Source organism: Camarhynchus parvulus, chromosome 13 (assembly GCF_901933205.1).
Source record: "Camarhynchus parvulus chromosome 13, STF_HiC, whole genome shotgun sequence".
Taxonomy (NCBI): Eukaryota; Metazoa; Chordata; class Aves; order Passeriformes; family Thraupidae; genus Camarhynchus; species Camarhynchus parvulus.
In genome coordinates, this window is record NC_044583.1 from 12,657,191 (window position 1) to 12,678,390 (window position 21,200).

The window sequence follows — 21,200 nt, forward strand, 5'->3', positions numbered from 1 at the left end:
AGTTGAGGGGCAAAGCTGGGATTTAGGGGCAGGTGGGCATTGCCCTTAGAGACGCGAGGCAGGGGCAGAGCGGGCTCGGGGGGCTGCGGTTCCAGCTGTGGAGCCGCAGCTGGCAGCAGGGGCAGGGGCTGGGTGGAAGCGCCCGGCGTGTGCGTGTGCGTGTGCGCTGTGTGTGGCGGGGGAGGGATGTGGATGAGGAGCGGGCTCTCTTTCTTCCTCTCGGGGCTCAGTTAATCCTGCTGCCAGGCGCTGCTCAGCGGCAGTCTCAGCGCTGGAGCCGGAGCGGGGGAGACGCGCATCCCGGAGGCGCAGCGGAGGGGAGGCGAGAGAGGCAGCTAAAGAGAGCAGAGCGGGGGAAAAATCAAATCTATGCTTGGAACTGGGCTTCTTTTTCGCCAATGCAAAAGGGAATATGCAGCACATTTTTGCCTTCTTCTGCACCAGTTTCCTAGGGGCGGTGTTAGGGGCCAATTTCCCCAACAATATCCAGATAGGTGAGTGCGGGGCTGGGGGTGATGGTCCCTGACGAGCGGGTAGGGGTGGAGAGGGGGTGGTGGGGGTAAAAACTGACCCGGTCGTGTGCTTGCAGAGGCACAATGTGTGTGTATGTGTGTGAGAGAGAGCCAGGGGCTGAACTGCGAGGGCTGGATGTGTGCGTTGGTACCAGCTTTGCCGGAGCAGAGATGGATCCATTTGGATTTGGGGGAGGGGTAGTTTGGGAATAAATGTCTACACACACACACATACACACACACCAACACAGAGGGAGAAAAGTGCCTCCGAAATGGAGGAAGTATGAAAAAAATATCTGTTTCTTGCCCTGAGAAATGCCTGGGCTGCCATTGTGTGTTGCTGCATTTGCAAAATCGGCGGTTGCATGATACATTTTGGTGAGGATGCTCTCATCTGTAGGTAACTGGGACGGGAGGTAACAAACAGACGCTCTCTTGTTGTTATTGCTAAAGAATAAGGGCAGAGATATTGGAAGAAGGTCTTGCATTGAAGTCTCTTTCCATTTCATGCCACTTGCTTCCCCTGCACACCAGCAGTGCCTGTTTGATTCCTTCCTCCCTTCCTGTAACTTCTCCGTGCTCCTCTCCCTCCTTGCCCGCGTTAATTATTACTCTCCCATTGATCTTTATTGGTGATCGTTTGTAGCCTAGCCCCAAATTCCCTTCCCTTGCATGCCGGTTTTCTTTCCCGCCTCCCTTCTCTTTACAATGCCAATCAATTGCTAATCCACCAAGTTCAGGCAACTCCTGCCTGAGTCCAGCTGCACAATCAGTGCTTTTATTGCTGTTGATGCTGCATCCTTGTCTCCCTCCCTTCCTGTCTCCCCTTTACCCCAAATTTCTGCAAGATCCCGGATTTTTTGCCTTTCAACGAACGCAACTTGGCTACGAGCATCTGATTCCTCCGATATCCGTGATTAGGCTGTGGGGTGGGAGGAACGGGGGAGGTGGGGGGATATTGGTGCACAAATAGCCCTTTTCACACAAGGAGATGCCCCCTCTACTAAAGATGTGCAAAGTGACGTTGATGGCAGGTCCTTGCCTATTTGTTTCTTCCTCAAGTCGTCTTGGGCATTGATACTTTCTGCAGCTTTATTTTAATTCTCCCTTGTTGCTAAGTGCTTTGTTTCCCTCCTCCTGAAATGCCAATAGCAGTGCTTTCTTTAAATGCATATAGATTACAAGACTGGCGGAATTTAATAGCATCTCTCTGGAGGCTGTGAAGGGATCTGCTGCAAGCCAAGGTTCCTGCTGGGGGAGCAGCAGGAAACTTTTCCTAGGGCTGGGTTATCGCTGCACTTTGCTCCAGATCCATGGGGAAGCAGATGTTCTGAGCTTAGGTCCAGCCCGGTCCCAGTTCCTGCCCTGTTTGTATCATTCTGTGGTTCTGGGCTTATCTGTACTTCTGTATAGATTGATTCCTCTGAGGGTCAAGCTTTAAGTTTCCTGCCCAGTTTGAGTTTGGCCGCTGTCACCTGTTAAATTCAGGGGTTTTCTGTGCAACAAACCTCCAGCAGCAGCAGCAGCTGTTTGGTCACAGTCCCGTGTCCCTCTGGCTGTCACTGCACTGTCCCCAGGCTCAGCCAGGCTGCCCTGTACCCCCGGGTCCCACAGTGTGGGGGGACCCCTGCAGCCCTCCTGTAGAAAGCTCTCCTCCTCAGCAGGGCTTGAACTGAGCCTCATTCCAAGTGAGGGGAGGAAGGAAGGATCTAGTTTTTCTTGCACTGAGGTGATAATGACAGAATTCCCATTCCTCATGCTTGAAGTTGTGGGGGTGAGGAGATTGAGCTGCACCCCATGGATTGTCCCTATCCTGAGCTGCCTGGCCTGGGGATGCAGCAGGGCTCCTGTATGTGATCCGGGGTTACATAACAGACATGTTGGGAAGGTTTTGTGCTCCCAACCTGTCCGCAGTGGGCACGGAACCCTTGGCTCTTGCCTTCTGGAGGATTTCTGAGTTTGGAAGCACTCCCCGGGCTGCAGTGCTGTGGGCTCTGCTCTCAGGAATATGTTGGACTGATGATGTTTCTAATATGAATGTTCTTAAGAGCTTTCTTCTTACGGTTCTGTTTTTCTCCCCAGGGGGGTTGTTTCCTAATCAACAGTCCCAGGAACATGCAGCTTTCAGGTTTGCATTGTCTCAGCTCACAGAACCCCCCAAGCTCCTTCCCCAGATCGACATTGTGAACATCAGTGACAGCTTTGAGATGACATACACCTGTAAGTACCAGCATTCACTCTGCTCTGCCTCTCTTTGGCTTCTTTATTCCTGGCTTGGGTTTGTTGGCTGTCTGAAATACGGAACATCTTGCACCAAATGTGCAGCTCACCTTTAGGGTCCAGGCAAGAAAACCCCAAACATACAAACAAAGGGTTTCTGGGTTGTTGTGGTTTGTGCTAAGGAATAGGGGTGAGGTAGGGCTGCAGTTATCCAACGTGTCTTGTGTTTCCCCTTCCATTGCACCCAAAGTGATATAAACCTCCCAACATTTCATTTCCTCTTGTTTCTCTAACCTCTGCCCAACTCATTACATTGAGATTTCATCCCCATATTTCCCATAGCTGTGATGCACAACAAAGACACCCCTTTCCACCCACAGAGTGCACAGAAGTCTCTGTTTAGTGTGAACAGCTTCTTCCTCAGCCCCAGTTTAACCATCTGTCCTTGTAATTTAAGAAAGACCTAGCAGAAGCCAGCAGCTTGGTGCAAGTGGAGCCTAAATCCACAATAAGGGCATGCCTAATAATGACAGAGAGGTAAGAGAGTTCTAGATTCAAGAAATACATTCATTGGCTCTAAAAGCAGACATTAAAGAATGAGTTTGCACCACGGAATTGATCTCAGGGTGTATCTGCATCCTGCTAAAGCACAGCACATTGCTTGTACTGTTCTCATTAGAAGATATTATTGGGAAAAAAACCCTGCTTTGCTAGATAAAGGCAAGGTTAGCAGCAACAAACAAGACCAGGAGAAGGAAACCAAATGAAAACTAAACCCATAATAGAGCCCTGTGGTTGCTGTGGCAGCCTTTGCTTTCCTTGGAGCACAAGGTGCAGTGCTGTGGGCGAGGGGCTCATGCCAGCAGGGTGTGATGCACAGAGAATTCTGTGGTTTGACCTGGTGTCAGACACTGCTGCTGACACTCCCTGAACCTGTGTGTGTGTGTTTGGGGGGTGTCAGGAGAGGCTGGAGGGAGCCTTCCCTTTACTGAGCCCGTTGGATTATTGTTGGCTGGCGTCTGTAGTGTCCTCTTGAGTCAGTGAAACATCCCCCCTGCTGCAGTTTAGTTGTGTGGGATAGAGGTGAACACAAACTGTTCCCTCTGCTCAGAAATGCACAGAAGGGATCTCCTGGAAGAAAGAGCCAGCAGGAGAATTAATGAGGCTTTTTGAAAAAAAGTTGTGATATTTTCTGTTGGAGGGTTTGCAAATACAAGATTTCAGGAATTTCCTGCCCAGTATGGTATAGGAGAGAGAAGTAACAATTTGGCCACACTTTCTTTGCAGTATCTAATGGCATATCTAAAGATTTTCTATTTTCTTTAATATCCCTCTATTTGCCAACTACAAGGTTTCCATCAAGGAAGAGCAACTATTTCAGCTCTATTCAATGGCACTTTCTTGGCAGGAAAATCAGACAAAATAGAAGGAAAAAGCCAGACCTTGTATCTATCAAGGGAAAACGTCACCCACCTGGGGTAGAGTTGCTGACTGTGGCTGAGGATGAGCTATTTCAGAGCTGATAGCAGGAAGAAAGCAGAAACTGCAAGAATACCACTCAGATAAATTCTCCATCTGCACATGGCTTTCCCTCCCTCTCCATGCCTGCCACTAATGGTTTTGTTTACAGCTTTGATGGCAAGACCATGACACCAGTTATGCTTCAGGAACCTGTCATTAGTGCTGCGGGGGCAGGGGTGGTCTCACAAAAGCTGAATGGAAGCAAGGCAGCCTCCCAAAGGATGTTATATTTGAGCTCTATGTAGGGCACATTGTCCTAGATCAGACCAGCAGAGCACTCTGCACAGTCCAACTTCACTTGTCCTCGTTTTGCTTTTCTTATAATTAAAAACTTCCTAAGCTCCTCCAGACTATGGAAGGCACCATTTGTTTTGTAAGCACAAAAGAAGGTGTCATTCCATGTACCCTAGGGGTGAAAAAAAACCCCCAACCTAAAGAAAAGAGGCCATTAGGAGACCTGATTTTAGTACTCCAGACCTGAAGCGAAACTTTTGTCAGGAATTAGCTCATTCTTCATCTTCCAGCTAATTCCTTGCCTGGCTGCCAAGACTAGATATCAGCAGAAAGATCTGTTTATTTAGAGAGAATAAAAACCCTGCCCACACAGTGGTCTTTATCTTCTGAGGAAAGACTGGCCGTGCTACCAGTTAAAAGTACCAGGTTTTGTTCCCATGGAGATGGAGAACACAGCATTTCCTTGCCATTGGCATTGCCTGCCTCTGTGACAGTTTAGTCAAGGCTGTTTGGACCCCATGAACCTGAAGCCTCACCTGTGGGGGTCTCCAGCAGGACATCTGAGCAAGGTCCCAGCTGCACTGCACATCCTGCTGTGTGCTGGGATCCAGCTAAATGTACTCCTTATGGCAAGTGTCTGAAGCAGCATCCTTCAAAGCACAGAGCAGATATTAAGAATCAGTGCTGACAGCAGGAGCAAAGCCCTGGTTGGGCAGGCTGCGGGGTGGGGATGAGGTGCAGCACAGTGACAGCAGCCTGGCTGAGGAAATCGTGTGCAAAATGTGCCTGGGCATCGGCTGTGGCACTGCTCACTTCTGCATGGCACGGAGCTGCTGGGGATGAGCAAGCTGTGGTGTGACAGTGACAGTGACACTGGGTGCAGTGACACCGGGAGCTCCTGCGCAGGTGACAGCGCTGCTAATGACGCGCCGAATTGGTGACAATGACAATGACACCCATCCAAGGGGGGAATCTGGAGAATGCCCAGAGGCTGCTGTGGTCGCTGGGCTGTCACTGTGACAGCCCAGCAATAACTTTTACATTTCTGGTGTTTTCCATGTGGACTTTTTATCGTTACACAGTGATGGTGAAAAGCTCAATGCGGGTCCTGTGGTCCCTGTGTGCAACACGCCAGGAGATGATGGTTTTAGGAAAACCATAATCATTAAGAAAGCAAGAAGAGGTTGTGGAGATGTGTGGTGACTTCCTGTTTCATGTGTGGGGTTGATGCTAATGTTGTTGCATCACTGAGGCACGGGCACATTTCAATAACTGAAATATCTTCCTGAATTCATTCCATCCCACAGAATAGCTGGCAATGAACACGCTCCGTGGTTGCAGCTGGGTGCCTGATGGGGCTTACCCGTATGAAAGTACACACCTGCCACTCTGAGAGTTCTTAACTAAAGGTTAGGAGGCTTTATAATTTTGTGCTGTTTCTTCAAAGGCCAAGGAAATTGTTTAGGGAAGGAGGGTGAATTGAGAGTCCTTCCTTCAGCGGAATTACACAGCAGTGCCAGGTGACTGTAAAGGATAAAATGATGGTGTGGTGAGGATGAAATGTTTACCTGGTGACGTAGCAGAGCAAAAACCCTTCTGGTCAGCTTTAAAGACATGTTCAGAGCTTCTGTCTCCATCCATGTTTGGAAAAGAGCTTTATTCCCTCCACACAGTCTAGCAAACTCTACCATGCTGTTTTTTGCCATGTCTGGCTGCTCTCAGGGCAGACTCAGCACAGGAGAGTTGGTGCTGCAGGTCAGAATGCAGAGGGGTGGGAAGGGGGATGCTCTGTGCCAGATGCAAGGGCACAGGAGCTTTGCAGCTTAAGAGAGATCTGCAAATTCCTGTCCCTGGAAGGCCCACAGTGGATGGGAGCACTGTGTGCTGTTGACAGCAAAGGAATGAGAGGTTTCTTTCTTGAGTCAACCTGTGCTGGCAATAGTTTTCTCCTATTCTTCATCTCAGCCTCCAGCTGTGCACAGTGCAATGCGCATCCCCTCCTGTGCATAGTCCGGCTCCTCAGGGAGTATGAGTTGTTTCAGCCACAGCTCCATAGCTTTATTTAATTTGTGGTGCAGAGATTCCTGCTCTCAGCCTTTGGCTGAGGTCCCCAGGTGATGCTGGCAGCACCAGGCAGGCGTGGAGGCTGCTCTGGCTGTCCTGAGAAGAGGATGGCTCAGCAGCAGCCTGCCCTGGGTCAGCAGCTGCCACACAAGGTGAGTCACCAGCTTGGTAAATCTGCCCCTGCAAAACTCAGGCTGCTTTGCAGGGATGACCAGTGACTAAAATAACCCCTGTTCATCACTGAGCCCTGCAGCTTTGCCACCAGATTTCGTGTGCTTGGGTGGTGGGCTGCTGGCAAGGGACACTCAGGAGCTGCACACCTGAAACACAGGGGTCTGCACAGGACAGCAACAGGATTTTGCAGCTGCAAGAGAACTTGTAAAGAGGCTGAAAAACAATGAATTATTTATCCCTCTCCTTCCCTGTATGCACAGATACAGTTACTGTGGGGTCCTCATTCTGAGTGTATGCTGTGGGTGCTGCTAGAATATCAACAGTTGAATCTGTTCTGCAAATTAGAAAATGAACATGTAGTTTGGATTCTGTTCATATTTTATTAAGGCCTCCAAGCACCAATTAGAGAGGGATTTGTAGTGATCACTCACTCTGTGCTTATGTTCTTATCAATACCAGCAAGCTTACATCCAGATCAGCTATGAAATGAGGTCTTTCTTTTTCTTCTTTTCCTTGGATACTTACATATATAGATAGAGTATTTATAGAAATTGCTTTTTATCTCCTAAATTACCTCTCAGAGATAGGAAGGACTAGGGAAGCATTTGAATGTTCTCAAATGAGGAACTAAATTTGGTTTAATTAAACAATTATTGGGTATTGAATTTAAAGGAAGCCTCTTTGTTGACAAACATATGATGGTCACCATTTCTTGTAAAGGTGTTGCTGTAATTATTCCAGCAGTAATCAGTTAGAATGCAATTTTTATAATTAAGTTTCCACAGTCTAAATAAGCCCAGCCCTGTAACAGTTGTGATGTTTGTTGCTAAACTTGTTTCTATTTTCACAGTGTCAGAAATCTCATGTAAGTGCTCTGGGATTTTTTTTTTCCCTGCAGAGCTCAGGATGTTTGCTATGACTATTTAATGTGAGTTAAGCCAACAGAAACACAGATTTAATGATCAGATGCAGTCTGATTAATACAACACAGGTACTACAAGGAGATACATCTCCTTGGATTATGTAACAGGAAAAGATGTGATGCAGACAGATGAATCACAGAGCATCAATTCACGTTAGATCAACCTCAGGTTAAGGTTGCTCAGTTTTGGGCAGGGATGGGCTGTAGCTTTCTAGTAAGTGTGTGTTTGTTCAGTGAGATGCCAGCAGCTTGGAGTGTGCTGATGGGTGAAATCCTGCCAAACAGGAGGGAGCAGGTCCTGGAGGTGACATTGGGCCCCTGTGTCCCAGCAGGACCCTGGCGTGGGTGCTGGGTGCTCAGCGGTCACAGCCACCAGTGCAGAAGGCAGGAGCTTGTCCAGTATGACTTCCCCAAGAAGGAAAAGCATTTAGAACATGACTGCTGAGCCATTCCCTCAGCTGTGGCTGCCAGGACAGGGCAGGTTGTCTGTCTGCCTCCAGGGATCTGGGCATGGAGGGGTTTGGGTACATGTGGGCCAATTCCATCTGCAGGGAACTGATGGGGCTCCCCTTGTCTCTTGGCAGCCCTGTGAGAGGCTGGCACCTCAGGAAAAGTGTCCCCCAGTCTGGTGTGTCCATCTCTTCAAAGGCCATGGGGACACTTCTTCTTTGCATGACTATTTTTTTGCGTATTTAATTTTTTTTGTCCCGGGTGGTGGGAGAGTTGCCTGGGGAGAAAAGCAGATATGACGCCATAAGGAAAAATCAGAGGGAGGAATAAGGGGAATTTCACACCTGCAAATCTATCTGCTCATCTGGAAAGGATCCCAGCACTGGTGACAAGCAGAAAAGAGAGTGAAGAAGTAAAATCTGGGCTCTGCAGTAGGCAGAAGAGGGATTTGAGAAACAGTGAGCAGCACAGGCCAGACCTGTCCATTGTGTGACAGTCACAGCTTCCACTCACAGCTCATCTTTTCTTCTCTAAAAATAAAGACTTTTCATGTGATAGGGATTCTACTAGGCCAGAAGCAGACAGGCTTTATTTTTTGGCATTATTAGCAAGGTGAGAGTGGAAATCTTCATGTGACTACAAGGATTGCAGCGTGGGGAAGTGTGCTGTTCATTTCCAAAACTGGTGGGAATTTTAGATATATACATTTACATTTCCTTTAATAGGGTTAGGGCCCAAAGGCAGCAGCTCTCTGCCACCAGAAATGGAAAAGGTCCCAGTTAGCTTCAGTAACACGTGGATCTCAGAGCAAACACAAAACAAACATGCTCCTTAAAGAAGCAATAAGTCAGGGAGACTTTAATATTCTGAAGATCCAAATTCTCAGGGGTGCGGTATTAACACGAGTCTGAAGACAAAGATGCATTTATTTCAACTGCATTCCTTTAAAGAGAGGTTTTATTTCTCTTATTTTAGTTGTGTAGAAATGAAACAGAGCACTGTTTTTTGCAGTGAAGAGTTCCATGTGGAATTCTTTGGTAACACCTGAGGAAGTCAGGAGTTAGGCAAGGTGCAGAAGGGGATCCAAACCAAGCCATTTGCAACCCACCATCATTCCAGCAAAAAAATATTTCAAAATGGTAGTGGATTACTGGGGCAATAACAGCGTGGTATCCAGCAGAAACTGCTCCCTGCTCACCTGCTGAAGTGTTTGCTCATTAGCTTAAACAGTAACGAGCTTCCAGCTGATTTTCTCACACTGCCCTTTTAGCAGCCACCCACTTGTCCCTTCTGGGGCACTCTTAAGAAAAACACCCCCAGAAAAAAAACAACACAAAAAGACAAAGGCCTCCTGAACTGTTGATTCTTTTTTTCATGTAGATCAGTTATTTTCCCTGTTGCCTGCAAACCAAACGCTGCCAATCCTCACCCAGGGTTGCAATTCAGATTGTGCTTATGCTTCGCCAGACTGAGTGACCCCTTGAGGAAGCAGCAGTGAGAGGCAGTGAAGAAGTGAGTGACAGCTAAAAATTGCCATATCTTGGCTTCTTTAAGAGGGTCTTTTCATTCCTTGATTTTATTTGTTTTTGACAGAGTGGAGGAGTGCAAAAGAAAACAACTGATGTCTAAGATTGAGTTGTACTGATGGCAGGATTCTCGTGTGGATGTGGCATATGTGTCTGCATTTCTCTATATGCTATAGGAGTCTTGGCTTTGATTTTGTAAGTGAGATCCCGCCACCATGCTAATGGAGATGAAGTGGGAGGGAGATGAAAGGTTGAGGGCTGGAGGGTCAGAGGAGAGATACAGAAACCTCTGTAAGTAATCTGGATGCAGAATGCGGAAGAATCTCACATGAAATCACGGGCTATTTCCCACCTCCCCACCCTCCCAAACACTTTGCTTTGATCTTTGCTAGCAGTGAGCTTCAACAAGCAAAAGACATCAGTGATTACACAGATTCAGACGTGGTTTTTCTCCTGCTGGGCTGCCAGCATCCCCTGAGTGCCCCAGCCTTGTTGGCTTTCCTTCCACACAGCACCCACATCCCATTCAGTGCCATCCCATAGAGGGAGGACAGCACTGCTATTCTGGCAGGTAAACAGCAGAAAAAATCACCAGCAGGCCTGGGAGCTTGTGAGGAAAGCACAGGCAAGCAAAGTCCAACAGAGAGCACCCAGGGACAGAGGGTGAAGAAACCCTGGAGTAGGAGACCTGACGTGGGAACGGGGTGAGGCAGCAGCTCTGCAGGGGCTGTGGATGTGCAATAGGTGGAGTTCTCCCTTGTCTCTCTTTTCAGCCCTTAGCTAAGCAAGGGGAGGTTTTTCTTTCTGAGGGCTCTGCCTCCTTTTCCTCAGATCTGAACTGGAGCTAATGGTGTCTCCTGTTTGGTCAGCACCACAGCTCGGGTTCCTCCTGTCCTCCACCTTCCTGCGGGTGATGTATGGTAGTCATGTGTTGGGAGTGTTTGGCCAGGGAAAAGGGAGACAAATGCTGGGATGCAGACCACAGTGGGGTGAAGGTGAGCTGGAAAGGAGGCTCTTGTCACAGCATGCATGGCAGGGGAGGCTTGGGGTGACCCCAGGTCAGCAGGGAAACGAGGGCAGGTCTGAGCCACCAGCACTGTGCCTGCAAGGGCTGAGCAGCCAGCAGAGAAAGAGGCCTGGCCTGCAGGGAGTTCAGGAGAAATGTCTTGGTGCAGAAGGTGATTAATGTCTTTAATGAACTACCAAAGGAAGTAATAGCAAGCCAAACCACACAGGCTGCAGTGGGGGAAGGGGTGAGGAGAGGGGGCTGTTGCAGTGAGGAGGAGGCAGGGAGCAGTGCAGCCCCGGCAGCAGTGCTGTGCCCAGCTCACTGTCCCAGAAAAACAGCCAGGCACAGCAGCTGTCCCCAGCCTGTCCCCTGCAAAGGCAGATCTGAGTGCATTTCATGGATTTAATCAGAATTAATTCAGTCTTCCAGCCTGTCTGCATTCTGGGGTATCCTGCTCAGCTCATTATGGCTGTGCCAAAAGCCACTGTCTGCAGCTTCAAGGTGTGGGGATGGCAATCTGGGTGTCCCTGTGCTCCTGTCCTGTGGGGACAGCAAAGGCAGAGGCTGTGGGGAGAGTGGAGCCTCTGTGAGGGAGTGGAGCCTCTCCTGCACTGTCAGGGAACAGATCTCCTCAGGTCCCAGAGTCTGGGACCTCAATTAGCCCTGGCTGGCAGGCATTAAGAGTCATCATTTGTTTGGGAACCTGCAAGAAATGTGTGGATGAAGTAAGGCAGATTTCTAACATTGAGTCATCTACACCATAACATCCTCCACCTTAGCAGCCTCGAGTGCCAGACTCTCAGAGACCTCGGGGGGAGCAGATCCCAGCACCTCTCCTGAACCCACAGAGCCCTGAGCAGTCCCAGGGCCTGCAGGAGGTCACCCACCCCCAGCCACACACAGACTGGAAAATCTTGTGCTCCCAGGCATGCCCATGTCCATGTGCTGATGCTTGGAGCACAGAGAATTCACTGTGCAGCCCTCAGGTGGGACATGAGACAGCTCCTGCATTTCCATCCCTGCTTCCAGAGCAACCACACACCTTCAGGGATGAGCCCTTCCCCAAGCAGCCCACACCATTTCTTGTTCTGGAGAAACAAGCACTACTTTGGGCTACAGGCTTGTTCTGTGGAAGAGGAAACTCTCACTCAAGCATCATCACAGTTTTATGGGGCTTAGCAGTCACACTGTGTTGGAAGTACCAACACTCAGCAACTCAGGCAGCAGCTCTCAGTGGCCATTCCCAAACTTCTCTTCTTTGTTTGAGAATATTTAGCCCATCAGAGTGAGTCCTCACCTGTGCCCACATGTCCCCTGGTTGAACTTTTCCTTCCTCTGTGAGGTACCAGGTAAAGCAACAGAGCTGTGGTGATCTTGGCTGAGTTTAGCATGAGACTTTAGGAGGCAGGTGAGCTGAATCCTAACCCAAAGCATCTGCAGCTGCATTGTACTCTTCTGCTAATTCCTCAATACTCTGCTGAAGGTGACATCTCAGCAGTATCAAACACTTTGCTGCTCTCTCTGTGAGCAGCCTGTAAAGGCTTTGATAAAAGCAGGCAGCACATTGCAAACAGGCTCTTTGCAGTTGTGCCATTCTGATGAATTGCTGAGAAGTGAAGAAAACAGATGTTCATGGCACAGAAACTGCTCTGTTCGGGTTCTCCTTCTGGATTTTGGTACCGCACTGCAGTGGCCCCCCAAGGGCAGGGGCCTGGCATTGTCCTGTCAGGTGCTTTTATCCTCTTGGCCCCTTCTGTTTCTCACTTTTCCTGGGCTTGCTGCTGGCAGGAGTGTTTGCAGTGCTCTAACAGCTCTTTTGCAGTCTTTATGCAGCTCTCTTTCTCCCTCTTCCCGTTGATGCACTCCTGGCTGATAGTGCCTGTTCCTAGGACTGGGGAGCCACGGGGTTGGTGTCATCAGGGGAGGAATGCCTGCAGATGCTGTGGCATTTCCAAAACAGCACCCAGGGATTTGACTGAGCAACTCCCCCTAACTCAAATGGGATGACCACAGTTAACCCTTATATAGCACTGGAGCTAACAATCTTGTGGGAAAGGAAAAAAGCCCATTGCTTGGCCCATAAAAAAAATAATTTAAAAAGAGAGTAATTTCTATAGAGGCATCTGTAGCAGCTGAGACAAATCAGACCCAGAGCTCTAGATCAAAACACACCTGAAAATCTTGGGAATTCTGAATCCCATCCCAATCTGTCACGATTTCTAATTGCCATTTGGCAGCAATCTCAGAGGAGTTGCAGAACAATGTGCATTCAGGTTTCCTGCTTCAAGCCTGTCTCAGGACAGACAGCAAAAGTGTGAATCCAAACTAGCAACTTTAAAAACAAACAGGGGGTGAAAAAAAATTATCCCCAGGACTGTGGAGTGAAATCTAGAGCAGTGTTGTGGAGGCTGGGGATGGAGGGAATTGGGGCCAAGACATTCAGGTGCAGCAGCATCCCTAGGTGGGACCAGGGGAGCCTTTGGAGAAGGTGTTTGTGTCATGCAAGGTGTGTTTATCTCATCCAAGGTGTGTTTATCTCATCCAAGGTGTGTTTGTCTCATCCAAGGTGTCTTTATCTCATCCAAGGTGTGTTTTTCTCATCCAAGGTGTGTTGTCCCAGCTGTGCAGAGGGATGAGGTGTGTGGCTGTAGGACAGGGGGTGCCTGTGCCATAGGATGATTCATGTCCAGAGCACACAAGGTGCAGCACATAGGGGTGAGGTTTTTCCCCTAGCCATCCTTGCCTGCAGGCAATATAGCAAATTCTCCACTTTCAACAGCATCAAATTTACATTAAAAAAAAGACTCCATCAAAGGGAACTTGCACTTGAGAGTCTCCCTTTAGCCCCTGGAGAGCAGCAGGCAGACAGGAGCAGGAGGCTCCTTCCCATCCCTCGCTCTCTGGTGTTCTGTGGTTTTGGCATTGCAGAAATGGGAAGCATCTGTGAGCCCTTTGGATCACAAATGGATCTGGGAGCCTGCTACTTCTGCTAACAACTCATTTATTATCAGGGGGCAGAGGGTTTCTTCTGAGCCAGTGCAATCTATCATTTCTTAAAGACGCTGTGTGAGACTGAAGGAATTTGCTTTAAGAGTTGGCACCTGGAACCCAGTAATGAGTCCATTTTTGGGAAGACATTTCTTCCTCACTTCCTCACTAAGATTTCTTTTTCCCAGCTTCAGGAAGAGGGGAGAAGGATGTTCAGCAGCAGAGCACTCTTTACTCTGAGAAGTTGGAGCATCCCTGCTCTGAAAAATTGCTTGGGAGGTGCTTCTCTCCTACTTCTCCTTTGCTTCTCTCTCTCCATGAGAATAGAGTATTTTGCCCAAAATACTGATGCAGGGAAGGTGAAGAGGCTGGTCCAGCCCCTTTGTATGGAGCCCCTCTCTGGATTATTCTGCAGCTCCAGGCAGGCTGAGTCTGCCATGCACAATATCCCACCCACAGGCAGCACCTGCTGTGCCTGGCCTGGATTTCCTGCTGCTTCAGCACAGAGCTGCTTCCTCTGCCATGTCATCCCATGTGCTTCCCCAAAGTCTGGTGCTGCACAGTGCCTGTGGGGCCACCCTGGAGCCCCAAACAAGTCCCTGCAGCCAGAGACCTGTCCTGGAGGGTGCACTCAGCTCCTCCTCTCTGCCTTGGTTTGTCACAGTGCTGTGGGATATTTCATGTGGCACCCCCTTCCCCAAATCCTTGTCTCTCCCAGAGAGAGATTTTGGGATTATTTGGCATCAGTCTTGCACCTTGTTTTTTGTTTTGTCAGAGTTATGAGATGGCTGAGGAGCTCTAATGCCTTCTTTGTGTAATTTCTTTCCTCAAGAAGTGAGAGGAAAATAAAATAAGCAAGGGGATACACTAAGACATCAATGGTTAAAAAAAAATAAAAATCCTGAAGAGGGTGTATTGAGTTTTAGGCAGGTGGTAGAATCAGGCACAGACAATAAATGAGAGCTGAAGGCTCGTGGCAATTGCATTAGGGCAGCCTCTAACATGCTCTTTAAATGAACATTTGTTGCAGTTCATCCCATCCAGGCAGCAGCTGAGGCCAGCAGTGAGATGTCTGCTCTGATCCCTCTCACCGTGGGGCTCTGCAGCTCCTGCAGGCTCCAGCACACAAAAGGACAAAGTCTGAGCTCCCAAGGGAGCAGGGCCTGATGCTTTGGACAGTGTCAGCTCTTCTGCAAAGAGTGAAAGGCTAATCACTTCTCAGACATGCCGTGAAGTTGAGGGAGACTTTGACTTCCAGCCTCAAGTGACCTACCTGTGCCTTTGAGCCCTCAGCTCTGCCTCCTGTGTGTGAGACTGCCTGTGAGGGGTGGCTTTAGGGAGAAGTTCTATTTTAAGGGGATTTGGGATACTGTCCCATCCTGTTGTCCAGTATTTGGGTTGTTTGTTTTGTTGGTTTTTTTCCCTCAGTGAGACTCGACAGCGACATTAACGAGGCACACCAAAGGCACCATGAGAATACCTGGATTCCTTCTGGTTCTGCTGGGAAATTCTGGATGCTCAGAAGGCAGGGTGTGCTTTCTGTGCCTGCCAGTGTTGATAAATAAGTGGGGAGACCTGAGTAAGCACTTGCCTGTAGGAGAGGACACAGCTTTGAATTTCTGTTCAGACCCACACTGGCCTCATTAGCTTAGGCTCATATTTATAATTCCTCCTCTTGCTAATGAATCTGATGTCTCTTTGTGTAGGTCCCCAGATCCTTGGCAGGTGGGGATGGCTGTCTGGTGCACACCCAGAGCTCTCCCATGTCTGCTGGCACATGAGCAGCAGCCTGTGATGTCTGGGAGGTGGTGGGGGAACCACTCCTGTTCCCTCTTCTGCTGGCAGTGCCAGGCACAGCATATGGGTAAAGGCCACACAGGTGCTCTGAGTGGGTGAGCAGAGACTGCCTCTGCATGCAGCATCCTTGGGAATGATTTTCCCCAAGCAGACTCTTCATGGAGCAGCGAAGTGGAAGTGCCAAGGGGCCACACTGAGTGGCCACAGTCCTTATTTGTCAGCACCTGCTCTCCCTTGGCTGTGGTGACAGCAGGGAAATGTCCTTCACGTTGAGTGTGGGCTCATTCATCTCCACTCCCAAGGGATAACAGCACGAGCATGAATCACCTGCTTGTCTCTGTCCTCATCTTCCTCACCACATGTGGCTCTGGCAGCTTGGCAGGGCAGGGACAGGGACAGGGACAGGGACAGGGACAGGGACAGGGACAGGGACAGGGACAGGGACAAGGCATCTGGGGAGAGGAGGATGTGAACCAGCTCTGCTTCTTCCCCTACTGCCCACAGGGAAGAGTTTAATCTCCCAGTGGGAGGAGATTGAGAGAGGCGCATTTATCACTGCCCCTGGCACAGGGGAGGATGACTTCTCTTGAATTCACTTTTGTGCAGCACCAGGCAGCATTGCAGTGGGTGAAGCTTTTCCATTCAGCTCAGGCAATGTACCTTTAATTTCCCTTTTGGATCTTGAAGGCCAAAGATTATCAATAACTTTCTATTGAATATTCTTTCTTTTGAAACTTCCTTTGGGGGGAAAAAAAAAAGGTTAAATGCCATGGATACTCTGCTTATCTGAGCCAAAACTCTTATCCCACTAGGATTAGGACTTCATTAGATGAAACATTAGGGGCAAGTGGTTTGGCTTGTTGTCTCCATGTGTCTTCCATGCTTCCTCTCCCCTCCATGTAGAGAAGGCAGTTTGGGGACACTTCTCTCCCACCCAAAATGCTCAACTGGTTGTGACTGGAAACCCATCAGGCCTTTAAGGAGTCTGAGTGGACCATGAGCCATCCTTAGCCTAGGGAGATCAAGGAGATATCTTCATGCCCACCCTAAAGAAATTTTAAAAATCTCAATTTTTTTAGGCTCACCTCTTCCAAGGCAGGAATTTCCATAACCAAATGACTACATGCAGCCCAAATTTCAAACTCCACCCATATTCAAATTTCCCAGCAGACCCAGTGTAGATACAATGGAGGCATTTCAAATAAGGAGGAATGTATATTCCGTTTTGTTTTTCATGCTGTGGTTTAGTAGCTGTGATTGCGGCGAGACCTGGAGTTTTCCAGCCTGATCTTGGCAGAGAAAAGCAGAATATATCTAACTACCACAAGAATTATAATTATTGCTAGGCTTTTCTGTGGTTTTATCAAAGTAGGAAGTGAGTTCTGGGAGGGCTGCAAATAAATGCTTTTTCCCAGGATGTCCCCAGGTTGGATGGACCCTGGCACAAGCAGGTGCTTCCCACTGGGACTCCCTTCTGAGATGCAATCAATGACAAAAATTACTGTTGGGACAACCAGGGGCACTGAAATCTATGTACCTGATGCAATGTCCTTATCATCCCTGTGTGGGAAAACAGCCACTTATTGCCTATAAAAATTTTTATTTTCTAAGGATATTAGAGGTTCCTGTGTAGGTGGGGGCATTAGCTTTATTTAAATGTTCAAAATATTTATTGAGGACATGCTTCCTCTATATTTTCTCTTGATAGGATGCCCCAAATCCAGTGACATTAATTAGCTACTTAAACTTTTTTCCCCCCCAGCTATGGCCAAATCTCTCTGGATTAAGCAGCACAGCAAAGATTTAACAGAAAGTTTAAATGAGAAAAGCATATGAGAGGAGAAATTTAGGATAAGGTTCTGTGCCTGTTAACTGATGGCGTTTATGAATTATGGCTGAGAGATGTCATATCAGTGGAAATGGAAAACAGCTTAGTGGATTATAAAAATACCCTCTATAAACCATTTTAATGCCTAAATTTTTTAAGTCTCTTATGGTAGGTGTCATAAAAATGAATTCTAGCAGAAAGGATAGAATTTTTCCCTGGGTAAACTGGCTAGCTGGTGATTAGAGGCTGTCAGGGAGAACAAACTCTTGACAAGGCTGAGGTGGAGTTTGGCTGAGGACAGCAGTCTCCCGTTTCTGGGGAGGTGAGTTTGCTTGTGGGTGAAGCAGATCCAAACCTGCAGGGTGAAAATCCCTGCAGCCAAATTCCTCCCATCCCAAGGAGGCAGTTTCTGATGCCCCACCATCCCAAGGGGGCAGTTTCTGATGGAGAGAAGGAGAGGAACACTGAGGAGTGAGTGGTGGTGGCTCACCGGTGGGGCAGGAACTAAAGGGGGGTTTGGAATGTCCATCCCTGCAGCGCCCAAGGAAGGGCTGGAGGTGGCACTCAGTGCTCTGGGCTGGGGACAAGGAGGGGATGGAGCACAGCTTGGGCTTGGTGATCTGGGAGGGCTTTTGCAACCAAAATGATTCTGGGATTCTTTGCTTTTTTATTGCTGCAACTCTGGCTGGTCTGATTTAGCATTTCAAAATGCTCCATGAGCAGTGAAACCCAGAACACTCAGTGTCTGATGGATTTGGGACCAGGGAAATCCCTGGTGTGGCTCAGTTTTGGGGCAGCTCATGAAGGGACAGCACAGGGAGTGGCAGCAGCCAGGAGGGCACAGCCAGGATTGCTGGAAACTGCAGTTGTGGATATGAGATAGGAGGGTGCAAAAGTTGCCTGTGGAATGTCTTGGAAAGAGCCAGGAGGTGGTGCTGGACAGAAAGATCCATCCTGGTGTCTACCAGGCTGCAGTGACTTTGATTCCACCACTTTCCTGAGTACTGAGTGTATTTAAAATTAAACCTGCAAGAAAGAGAGCTGCAGCTCTGCCCTGCCCCATGGAAGGGGTGTTTTAGCTGCCCAGTGCTTTCTGCTCATTTCAGAGAGGTTCCTCATTCCTCTGTGGCCCCTGGGTGCCTCCTGTGCCTCATTTTGAAAGCTCAGGCAAGGCTTGATTCTGGGTTAGGATATTTAAGGCTGCACTGTTGTGCAGCACAAATCCAAGCTGCCTGTGCAGGAAAGGGGGGATGACCTACCTCTGCCTGTCCTTTGGTTCCTGGGATCCATTCAAAGGAGCTTATTCTCTCACTACCTTTGAAGGCTTTGTGTCAGTCTTCCCCACAGATCCTTGTACCTCAGGCCTCTTTTGTGGTTTTTATTCCAGAAAAGATCTGCATGTGGGATAGAGGTGGCATTGTGAGCTCCCAGCTCAGAGCAGAGCTGTGTTTGCCATGTGGCATTGGGACTGGCAGGCTGTTTCCACAGGGAGCCAGGGTTTAGTGTCTGGGCTCCAGCTGAGCACCAGTGCAGGAAAGGCAATTTTCCAAATTAAATTGCACCATCCAGGATGCTGAGCAGCTTACTTCTGGGTCCTGCTCTCTCTGCAAGGGACTTCATCATGACGTGAGCTGAGGGGATGAGTAACAGACTTCAAACTGAATGCTCACCAAAAAATCTCCTGCAGAATAATCCAAGAGCAACCTACAACCAAGTTCTCCAAGATCCAGTTGGGTTGGGAGTGTGTTTTCAGTCACAGAGAGATGAGCTGTCTTGCCTCTGGGCTTTTTCTGTTGAATGAATCAACCAAGGGCTGACTATAAAATGAACTGGAGGGGGAATAAATGGGATTTCTCTGGCCCCTTTCCTTCCTTTCCCATGACCTTTTTCTAGATGGCACAGGTATGAATATTCACCTGTCCACCTTGTACCAAAGGCACCCAGAGAGGAAGAGATCTTGGGGACATTGATTCACATATAAGTTTTCACAGAGAAAAGCAAAAGAAATAAAATGTGGGAAATGCTTTCTGATTACAAAGCTTTCATATTAAAAGTCAGGGGCATTATTCAGAGACTGTCCTGGAGCAGTGACTTTTTACAGTTCTGTAGTCTCAGAGTATTTGGGGGGTTGCTAGCTCTGTAGTCAGGTTATGTTCTGGGAGACCGTTTTCATTTTGACAGAATGTTCCCAGCCCAGCTCTCCTGGAGGCTTGAGTAGACTGTGCCCCAAAAAGACAGCAAATAACTGCACTGTGCAGCTGATCAGCACTGTTAAACCAAGTGGGTATTTATTAACAATCAGAGCTGCTGGTTCAGTCAGGTGGCTTTGCTGTGCCTGTGTAAGAGCCTGGCTCAGAGTGGAGGAGAAGCAGAATCCTAAGTGCTGTTTAGGATTTCAGGACACCTTTTGCCTGGTGAGCATGAAAAACGCCCAGTTCCCTTTGCTTCCAAACAAATGCCCACAGTCCGCTCTATTGCACATTCCCTGCTCTCTGCCACATTTGTGTCAGAACCTGAGTGTGTTGCAAAGTGATTCTTTGGATGTACCCATAGTTTCCTTCCGAGCCAAATGGGGATCCCTTAGGTACTTTTTTTTTTTTGAGGAAGGGATGCAAAATGAAAACTTTCCATTTTGGAGAACTGGAAAAAGAAAGCAAAACTATATTGTCTGGAATTTCTGTAGGATGTTCCTTTGTGGGTTTTTTTGGTGTTTTTTTTCCTGCTGGGTGCCAGCAGTTCCCAGCAGAGGCATGGCACATGTGTTTTACTACACATTCATGCTGTGCATTAGCATGCAGGGATGTTACAGGAGGTTCTCCAGTGTGGTGAACAGGCGTAGGCAGAAAATTGATTCCTCAGGAGATTTCAGCAAAATGGCATCTTGGGAGCTGATCTCCCATCAGATGCAAAATTTCTTTACATTGATGATTTCGATCCTCACACCTTTGTCATAATAACACACAAGGGTTATTGCTGCAATTTTCCAAGATTGTCTTACCTGTTATAAATTCTGAAAAAAAACCTGGGGGCAATTAAATGGGGAAACTACAAGGGTGGTGGTAGAGAAATTAATTCCCTTTGCTTTTCAGATATTTAATTTAACAGCTGTCTTAGAAAAGCTCTCCCACAGGACGGCTCCATCATGTGAAATTCCCAAGGGATATGACAAGGCAAATAAATAGTTCATCTGTTCATTATGTGGCAGGTGGATGATAGCATTTCCTCCTGGGAGGAGGAACCTTTTGGGCGGCAGAATCTCACCCAGATGAGGGAGGGCGTTTCTCAGGTGTGAGTGCAAATCTCCATCTGTGTCTCCCAACCAAAGCAGAGCAGAATGAATTGCTGATGGTTACTTTTGCTAAAGGTGTTTCAAAGGCATCATCGCACCCCTCTCTGTGGGGAGAGCTTGCTCTGGGTTCACCCCTGTGAGCAGGAGAGCTGAAAGGAAAGTTGCAGCAGCAAGGATGCCATGAGGTGCTGAGGTCCCAGCAGAGTTACACAGAGAGGGGAGGAAAAGCCCTGAGGTGTTGGTATAATGTTGTAAGTGCTGTCCTTCAGCCCACCTCAGCCTGGGACAGACACAGACCAGTGCATCATCTTTAGTTTGACCTACACCTTCATTGCTATTAGTTTTTAAAGCTGCTGTACTTTGGGTCCTTTTGTACATTTTCTTTGTTTATTTTTTTCCCTCCATGCACATTATTCTACCAGGGAATTTGACCATTTCTGCAGAAATCACTTTCTGGCTTGGGCTGGGCTCCCCTGCAGGGGTGACTGTGGAGCACCCAGTGAGTGTGGGGTGCAGCAGGATAATGGCACATTTCTGGATTTCAGTAGAAGGAGAACTTCTGCTGCAGGGATGTCCAAGCTCTGTTAAAACACCCAAATCCTGACCAGCTCCATGTGCTGCCATTCCAGTCCTGAGCGTTCTTCTGGAAATGCCAATGCAGTTCAG

The 21,200-nt window shown here is 48.3% G+C and overlaps 1 protein-coding gene across 3 annotated transcripts in view; it reads left to right on the forward strand.

The window, feature by feature from the left end:
- The first annotated feature begins 226 nt into the window (after positions 1-226).
- GRIA1 (glutamate ionotropic receptor AMPA type subunit 1) overlaps positions 227-21,200 on the forward strand; it is a 120,591-nt gene continuing 99,617 nt past the window's right edge. For all 3 annotated transcript variants that reach the window (XM_030957187.1, XM_030957186.1, XM_030957185.1), the window contains exons 1-2: positions 227-494; positions 2,595-2,732. In XM_030957187.1, coding sequence (XP_030813047.1) covers positions 413-494; positions 2,595-2,732 — 220 coding nt within the window. In that variant the 5' untranslated portion in view covers positions 227-412. The remainder of the gene's footprint in view (positions 495-2,594; positions 2,733-21,200) is intronic.